This window comes from Epinephelus lanceolatus, chromosome 13, assembly GCF_041903045.1.
Source record: "Epinephelus lanceolatus isolate andai-2023 chromosome 13, ASM4190304v1, whole genome shotgun sequence".
NCBI classification, from domain to species: Eukaryota; Metazoa; Chordata; class Actinopteri; order Perciformes; family Serranidae; genus Epinephelus; species Epinephelus lanceolatus.
Genome location: NC_135746.1, coordinates 18,391,341 through 18,400,000, shown reverse-complemented (window position 1 = coordinate 18,400,000; position 8,660 = coordinate 18,391,341). Strand labels below are relative to the sequence as shown.

General features: G+C 39.3%; 1 protein-coding gene across 1 annotated transcript in view; it reads right to left on the bottom strand.

The window, feature by feature from the left end:
* The window catches only part of LOC117271148 (hydroperoxide isomerase ALOXE3-like), a 9,127-nt gene extending 5,041 nt beyond the window's left edge, over positions 1-4,086 (bottom strand). Inside the window, exons 1-7 of the mRNA XM_078173538.1 lie at positions 3,881-4,086; positions 2,400-2,604; positions 2,192-2,273; positions 1,972-2,094; positions 1,760-1,863; positions 826-998; positions 1-13 (exon numbers count right to left, since the gene is read on the bottom strand). The exon at positions 1-13 is cut by the window's left edge and continues 131 nt beyond it. Of these exons, the coding sequence (XP_078029664.1) occupies positions 1-13; positions 826-998; positions 1,760-1,863; positions 1,972-2,094; positions 2,192-2,273; positions 2,400-2,604; positions 3,881-4,033 (853 nt within the window). The 5' untranslated portion in view covers positions 4,034-4,086. The remainder of the gene's footprint in view (positions 14-825; positions 999-1,759; positions 1,864-1,971; positions 2,095-2,191; positions 2,274-2,399; positions 2,605-3,880) is intronic.
* Between the last annotated feature and the right edge of the window lie 4,574 nt (positions 4,087-8,660).

Sequence of the window (8,660 nt, the reverse complement as noted above, 5' to 3'; positions counted from 1 at the left end):
ATATGTTACCTTTCTGTATGGGGAGGAAAGAGAACAGAAGCGTAGTACACATCAAGAGTAGGCCTGAGCAGTATTAGACTATTCTCTTTCTATTAAACTGATACAGACTGTATTTGGTAATATATCGTAGTGAACAACATGCGCCTCCAGAGGTCAGGCAGTCAGAAACAGGTAGCTTAGCTGAGATGATGAATGATGGTGAATGTGGTTGAGATAACATTACAGGACAAATAACACAGAAAAATGCCTCTGCCTGTTTGGGAGTATTTTGGGTTTAGTCCTGAATGTAAAGGTAAGCCAGCAAACGTGGACAAAGCTGTGTGCACTGTTTGCCTCAATAAAGTTGTGGCTAAAGAGGTATCATCGACTGTGTCATCGGGTCCTCCTGCAAGACGGGTTATTATTTTTCATCTATTCATTATACCATGGGCCATAAGTATTTAAACCCAGGAAGACTTCTAAGTACACTAATTGCATATTAAAAACAAAGCATTGTAGGCTGGACAGTGTCACGCATGCTACAATGAATTCTATCACCAAAAGCTCGGCTTTTATGTTTTGTTTTTTTGTCATTGTTTTTACACAAATACCATCATATACCATATACCCCGGTGAAATGTAAAACAGATATCGCCAAAGCCTGATCAAAAGGTATCACAGATTTGTACAGTGAATGAAGACAAAACCTCTTTATAAATCAAAACAATGTGAAGCCATCAAATGGTATAGACCTCAAAATATTAAAGCACTTTTCACTGCTGTACAAGTAAACTCTAAAGTTAAAGCAAAGAATATCACCCATTTAAAGCCACTCTTCTTTCATACCTCCATTTCCTTCTGCAGAGAGGTTCCCTCTGCCAGGAACGGCTTCACCATCTCCTCTGTGACTGGAAAGTTTGGGGGAAGCTCTGAGCAGCGCTTGATCATGTTGGGGTTGACTCCGTTCAGAAACTGGGATCCATAAAAGTCGTCTTCCTTCCAGTGCTCTGAAACATACTCTGGAAGAACAGCAACTGGCAAATATGATATCTAATGTCTATCTAATGTTCTACTAAAAGCTATAAGAATGCTTATCCAGAAGGTGGAGAGATTTAGACAAAACCAAAACATATGCATTAGGTCTGCTGGCTAGCCGCTATATCGAGGGTATAACGACGCAACATTTGGATAGATCTTTGCCAGTCTAGCATTGATTACACAGGAAGGTTAGAATAAAGAGGGGAGGGCTGACAATAAAAAGGCAACAAGCGTTTTTTTCATCAGTGGCATTCAATTGGAAAAAAAAAAAGTAGTGGGGCGTGCCTCACGTTTTGCAACCTGCAAAGCACTTTCTGTGAGATCGGGCCGTACCCATGTTTTCCTAACAACATGTGCTCTGACACATTACACACAGTCATTTGATTCTTTGCTAATACAATATTGGCGCAGCTTTTAGGCCAGAAGTACACCAGTTACAGCTTCTGCACAGTGCTTAGCCCAGTAGTTTTCTGTCAGTCACTTTTCATTTTCATAGCTGTCCCTCAACACTTTTTAAACCACTGAAAACATGTTGAGTGTTAAGCCCATTATATTACCCATTACTAACATATTGAACCCATTACAACTCATTGCATATATTTATTTACAGTTGTTGTCTCTCTATTGAGGGCCTGGGCTGCTTTGTTAAGTTTACACATTCATCAGCACTTAGTCACCTGTTATAATGAATCTATAGGAATGACAGTTTGAGGAGCGTAATATAGCAGAACTTAAACAATACCTGACATTTGTGTCTTTTTAGACCAAAAGATGTTTTCCATATCCTCAATTTTTTCCCAGCTTTCAGTGGATCCAAGCATCCCCTTAAACATGAGCTCAGCACCCCTGAGATAAGGAACGGTAAAACAAAATGCAGATAATTAAACAACAAAGTGACATTAATGCTCCATATAAATAAAGCATTGACTATATTGAAATCACTGACTCACTCACATTACGTTTTTTGTATAAAGAACTTCCATTGTCTTGGACAAAGAGAAGCAGACTTCTGATGGGAGCTCAGATACATCTTTGAAATGACTCTTGTGTGGTAGCTTTTTATCAGAATTCTCCCATCTAAAAATGGAAAAGCAAAACAGAAAGCTGCATAAAGATTCGTCCTGGTAGGCATCTGAGACGAACAGCAGCTGTAGAAATACACATTAAAACTTACTGGTACAAAGTCTTTTTAAGCATCAGCTCATTTTTCCTGTGGTCAGTCAACAGGGGATGGTCGTCCTCAAAAACCTTCGTGGCTGAAGCATACAAAGAACATAACAGCAGGAAAATTTCAAGGACAAAACTAGTAAGATAATTGGCACAATTATTCTGAGGAGTGGAATCCCATAATTTTCTAATTATTTGGGGAAGTTGAGGCAGACCTTTCCCTCCTCTCAGCTCCACCAGTTCTCCCCTGGAGATCCATCTGTAACAGGGGAAAAGAATGGCTTCTCCTTCTGGAGTCGTCACCACTATTTTGGAGCAGAACCACTCATCTTCTGGGAGAAATAAAAAAGGATCTTTCTCCACTTTGACCAGCAGAAGTTTCTCCAGAGATGAACTGGTTTTCACGGTGTATTTTGATGTCTGGAAAACATTAATGTTAGACCTTAGTCCTGTCCTAATGGTAAAAAGTATGAATGACATCAAGGTAGATCAACAAGAAGAAAGAAAGACAAAGCAAATCCAACACTTGTGTAAAGAACCGTTTTTGCTGATGCTGAATAGGAACAAGCAATGTCACAGCTGTTCATCAGCATAATGTAAAAGTAAGACTTAACAGACTTTTACAATGCTCCCATACCGGTAGTCTCTGTCAAAGGTAACAGTGCTCTCTCTTGTGACAGTGACGTATTTGAGCTCACTTTGACATATGGAGGGGAATGGGAGGTGGATGGCGTGGCACCACGACGAGATGGCTGCCAAGCTGCAGACCACTGTGTCAAACCAACAAACTAAGGATAGACCGATGTGGATTTTTTAGGGCCGATGCCGATACCGATTTTTTTCCATCACCCTTAGCCGATGACCGATTATGGACTGCTGATTTTCTTGAGCCGATATTTGGGGCTGATACTGCTTTTGCTCCCTCAATTTACATCAAAAAAATGACACAATGATAACAAATATTACAGGTCTCAAGTTTAAAATAAGAAACATTTATTGAACAGTAAAAAATACTAAAACAAGATGGAAAGTTGAGGTAGAAAAGGTAGAATATCATTATTATTATTATTATTATTATTATTATACATTCAAATAAAAAAAAGAGTTCAGTGCTCTTAAATCTTCCAGTAATGTCTTTATAAAACAAACAAATATTTAAGCTGAAGCATAAATAAAACAACAACTACTGTACACAGTAGGATTCAACAGCTTTGTTCAACTTAACCACATACTTTCAAATGAAAAAAAGTGCCAGGGAAAAATAAATCTGCGAACCCACGCACGTATCGGCCGATGCCGATACAAGTAAAAAACTCAAATATCGGCCCATTATATCGGCCGGCCGATGTATCGGTCTATCCTTACAACAAACAACAAAATTGGTTGTTTCTTAGGGAATCCATGCTGTGTTCCCAGTGACTTTTTTGTCACCAAACTGTTATTTAGTGAATTCTCAGTGTTTTCTTGCTGCAATTGTGGCATGGAAAGCAGCTGTTTTTATTTCCAAAATTTTGCTGCTTTTCCAGTGGGAATTGTATTGATTATTGATTATTATTTCTGTATGGAGCATTTAGTCACAATTGTAGTAGAGTAAAATAAGTGCAGTAAAATAACCCTGTTAATCTAGAGGATGTTTGTTCTTATGTAGACAAATGCCACCCCAATACACATGCATCAGCAGCTGGATCCAACTTACCATCCCAGGTTTAAAATCCATACCATAGTTGTCCAACTCAGTTCGCTCGCTCTTCCCTCCAGTTCCAATTAAGGTGACAAATATGTGGTCAAACGTTCCTGCGTGTGTCATGTCACCTGTTGTCACTTCTAACTTGTACTCAGCCATGGTCATTTGTTTTCAGTTCTGTGTGGACTGGAATAAAGAAATGAAATACCTAAACTCAGTGGCAAATGTCACTAATATTGTCAAAGCTACAGTAAATACCTGTTATCACTCACCTTTTGGCTGTAGTTATTTGGCTCCTGCTTTTCTCAGTTCTGCTCTTTATTATACATCTCCACATCTTGTGCTCCTCCCACTTAAGGTGGAACCATAGCAGATCGTTAAGTTAAGATTTATAAAAAATTCAAACTATTAGAGAGTTTTCATTAAAGTCCTTTTTTGGAAACAATATATATACATTCGCAAATTCACATGCAAATCATACCCTCCAGACTGTAAAGTTACTAATGTACTGTGATCTACCGGGCAGCTACAGACAAATGGTTACTCAACAAGACATTCAGTACACACGCACGCACACACACACACACACACACACACACACACAATTTATTAAGGGAGGTTTCTACATAAAGATACATCCTTGTACTTAAAATTAAGTGATCTGCAGTATTTGAACTCTGACTTCATGGTCAGAATTCATGATCGCTCAGATCCAGCAATGCAAACATTTTGCACATTTGAATTCAGATATGTAAATTATAACTGCTCCAAGTCTGATGAGAGACAGGTTTGTCATGGGCCTTGTCACCATAACAGACACACATAGCTCTCAGTGAAGTTCCACTACTTGTGTACAGTATCTCACATTAAGTGAGTACACCCCTCCCATTTTTGCAAATATTTCATTATATCTTTTCATGGGACAACACTATAGAAATGACACTTTGATATAACTTAAAGTAGTCAGTGTACAGCTTGTATAGTAGTATAGATTCACCTTCCTCTGAAAATTACTCAAAACACAGCCATCAACATCTAAACAGCTAGCAACATAAGTGAGTACACCCCACAGTGAACATGTCCAAATTGTGCCAAGTGTCAATATTTTGTGTGCCAACCATTATTATCTAGCACTGCCTTAACCCTTTTGGGCATGGAATTCACCAGAACTCACAGGTTGCTTCAGGAATCCTCTCCCACTCCTCCATGAGGATGGCCCACAGGTGCACAGGTGAGTTTAGGGCTGGATACATACTTGGCCAGTCCATCACCTTCACCTTCAGCTTCCTCAGCAAGGCAGCTGTCATCTACTAGGTGTGTTTTGGGTCATTATCATGTTGGAAAACTGCATTGTGGCTCAGTTTCTGAAGAGGGGCGATCATGCTCTGCTTGGAATTCATGTTTCCCTAAATGAACCGAGCTCCCCAGAGCCGGCAGCACTCATGCAGCCCCAAACCATGATGTTGCCACCACCATACTTGACTGTAGGCAAGGGACAGTTGTCTTGGTGCTCTTTCAGCATGTGTGGCACCTTGGTGACAATATCGCCCCTCTTCAGAAACTGGGCTGCAAGTTTTCATTGTCAAGTTTTCCAACATGATAATGACCCAAAACACATCTAGAAGATGACAGCTGCCTTGCTGAGGAAGCTGAAGGTGATGGACTGGCCAAGTATGTATCCAGCCCTAAACTCACCTGTGCACCTGTGGGCCATCCTCAAGCTGAAGGTGGGGTAGCACAAGGTGTCTTCACATCCATCTGCTCCATGATGTCATCATGGAGGAGTGGGAGAAGATTCCTGAAGCAACCTGTGAGCTCTGGTGTATTCCATCCCCAAAGGGGTTAAGGCAGTGCTAGATAATAATGGTTGGCACACAAAATATTGACACTTTAGGCACAATTTGGACATGTTCACTGTGGGGTGTACTCACTTATGTTGCTAGCTGTTTAGATGATGATGGCTGTGTTTTGAGTAATTTTCAGAGGAAGGTGAATCTATACTACTATACAAGCTGTACACTGACTACTTTAAGTTATATCAAAGTGTCATTTCTATAGTGTTGTCCCATGAAAAGATATAATGAAATATTTGCAAAAATGGGAGGGGTGTACTCACTTAATGTGAGATACTGTACACAAGTAGTGGAACTTCACTGAGAGGTATGTGTGTCTGTTATGGTGACAAGGCCCATGACAAACCTGTCTCTCATCAGACTTGGAGCAGTTATAATTTACATATCTGAATTCAAATGTGCAAAATGATACTGTAAAGCCTTCAACCAAAAATAAAACGTATATCATCCACAAGCACTACAGATTTTCTGTTCTTCCCAAAAAGGGTCAAAGATAAAAAGTATGAAGCACCATTGTGAACCTAAAAGAATGTAATTTCTTTGGAATGAAGGTTGGATTCAGTCTGAGTTTACCACCACTTCAAATTAACAGGAAACTTGGGTAAGGTGGTACAAACATCGGCTGCTGACCTTTTAACATTAACTCTAGCAAGCTTACCTCGTTGACTTGGGTTAAATTCCCCCATTAGCTCTGGCTGTCATGAGGTCAGAGGCTGGCGGCTCTGTGTGCAGCCAGTTTCATTTTCATTGCAGGTTTTTTTTTACCCCCTAGCCTACTGTAGTTAAAAACACACCTAATTTTTTTTTTTTTTTTTTTTTTTTTTTTTCAAATCCACCATGCTTTAGGCCATGCAGGGGGTAGACTTAGGCTGGGTGGGCTGCAATGGAGGTGCTTCTTGCATACTCTTCCCACTCAATCACGTTTAGCTCAAAGACGTACAGTTTCCAAAAAGGAACGTGAAAACTTGTAATGGCTTACTACCAACACCTCAAAGGATTTTGGAGTTATTGACATAGCAGAGGATGGAGGATTCATTCAACATTAAACAGACAGCAAGTATGATTCAAACGTATTTATTCACAATAAAGCAAAAGTAAAAATAAACACACAAATCTACAATCAAGATAAATCTAACTAGGACACTAAAGGTTGGTGTGTGCATTAGAACGAGCGAGAGAGAGGTGTGTGTGGGTATGACAAAGACAAAGATTAAATGGCTGACAACAGAGGTAACTACTACAATGACACCAAAGCAAAGATGGATACTAAGGTTCTTCTGTCCACTCCATGTTAGCAGATCTACTAATCAAAGTTTACATCAAATCATTATTTCTCAAAGATGATTTATTTTATTTTAGCTCATTTTTATCATTGTATGTTGAAATGTTCATTTTTCTGATTGGGATTAATTTGATGCTATAAAAACAGGGGGTGACATCATGATTGACATCTGTGTGTGCCAAGTGGTGTTCTTGTGATCAATGGTGCTGTCGCAGTTGGGGCTCGCATGCATAGGTGCCTGAGTAATGAAGCAAGTGAAGCAAATGCATGCCATAATTCAATTTGGGGAAGCAAAGTTAAAGTTTTGCTACCCCACCTTTTTCTTATATCTCATCATCATACAGTTCCCTCAATTAGGTGAATATATTTTAACAGCCTCTATCAATAAAAGTTTAACCATTTTCAGCAACTGACTAAAACAAGCAGCCCTGAAAAAAACGTATTTCTGGACCGCCTTTTGAGTTGGTTCAGTCCAAGAAGTCGCTGATCACACAGCTGATTAAATGATCGGTGTAGACTGACAGCGCAGTGCAGTGAGAGAGGCAAAAAGAGCAGAGCTTTTCCTCACAGCACTAAAGTGTCTGAATTAACAGTCAAATGTATGGATTGGATGGATTTGGGAAAATTTGATTAGGAAAAGGAAGCTGTCTTCGAGCCCTGTGTGTGTAATACAATTGTCTTTTATTTTTAAAAGTTCTCAAGTATTGTCCCCCCTGTGGCAGCTATTGGTAATTTCTTGTCTCCAGGATGTGTCCCTTCCTATTGCTATTGCATGCTACCTTTCAGCCTATACTGAAGAAACCTAACTGCAGTCCTGCTCTAGCAATAAACTGTAGGCCTATTTCTAAACTACCATAATTATCAAATGTTTTAGAGAAGGTTCAGTTCCCTGCCATGTTGGAGAGACACAATATTTATAAGTTACAGTCATGGTTTCGAAAACAACACTACTGAAACTGCTTTTCTGAGAGTTTCAATTGATATTTTAATGTCCTCTAATGCAGGTAACTGTTTTGTGTTAGTGTGTCCTGACCTCCACTCTGCGTTTGACAGTAGACCATCATATCATAATCAAGAGGTTATGTGATTGAGTGTGAGTTTCTCAATCTCTATAGGAGACTTTCACACTGTCATGTGGTGTCCCGCAGGGCTCAGTTCTGGGGCTTCTGTTATTGTCTTTATATTTGCTGCCCTTGTGACAAATAATAAACAGATGTGATACTGCATACTTGCGCCCTCCTCATTCTCTGAACATGGTAACTCCAAAATACCTGAAGGGAATTTCTTCAAATTTGACAAAAATGTCCACTTGGACTGAAGAATAAACTGATTAGAATTTGGTGGTCAAACATCAAGGTCAGTGTGACCTTATAAAACATGTTTTTGGCAATAATTCAATCATTTGTATGCTGATTATGACAAAACATCACACAAATGTCTAATAGGATAAAATAATAAAATTATGACATTTTATATTCAAAAGGCCAAAGGTCAATTTCACTGTGACATCATAGTATTGTGCATTAAACACTTTTCTGGCCATTACTCAATGTCATATCTCAGGAACAGAAGGGGAGACATTTGCTCAGATACTGAATTAGTGACACTAATCAAGTTATGTTGACATATGCAGCACACACTGAATGAGATTATTGAA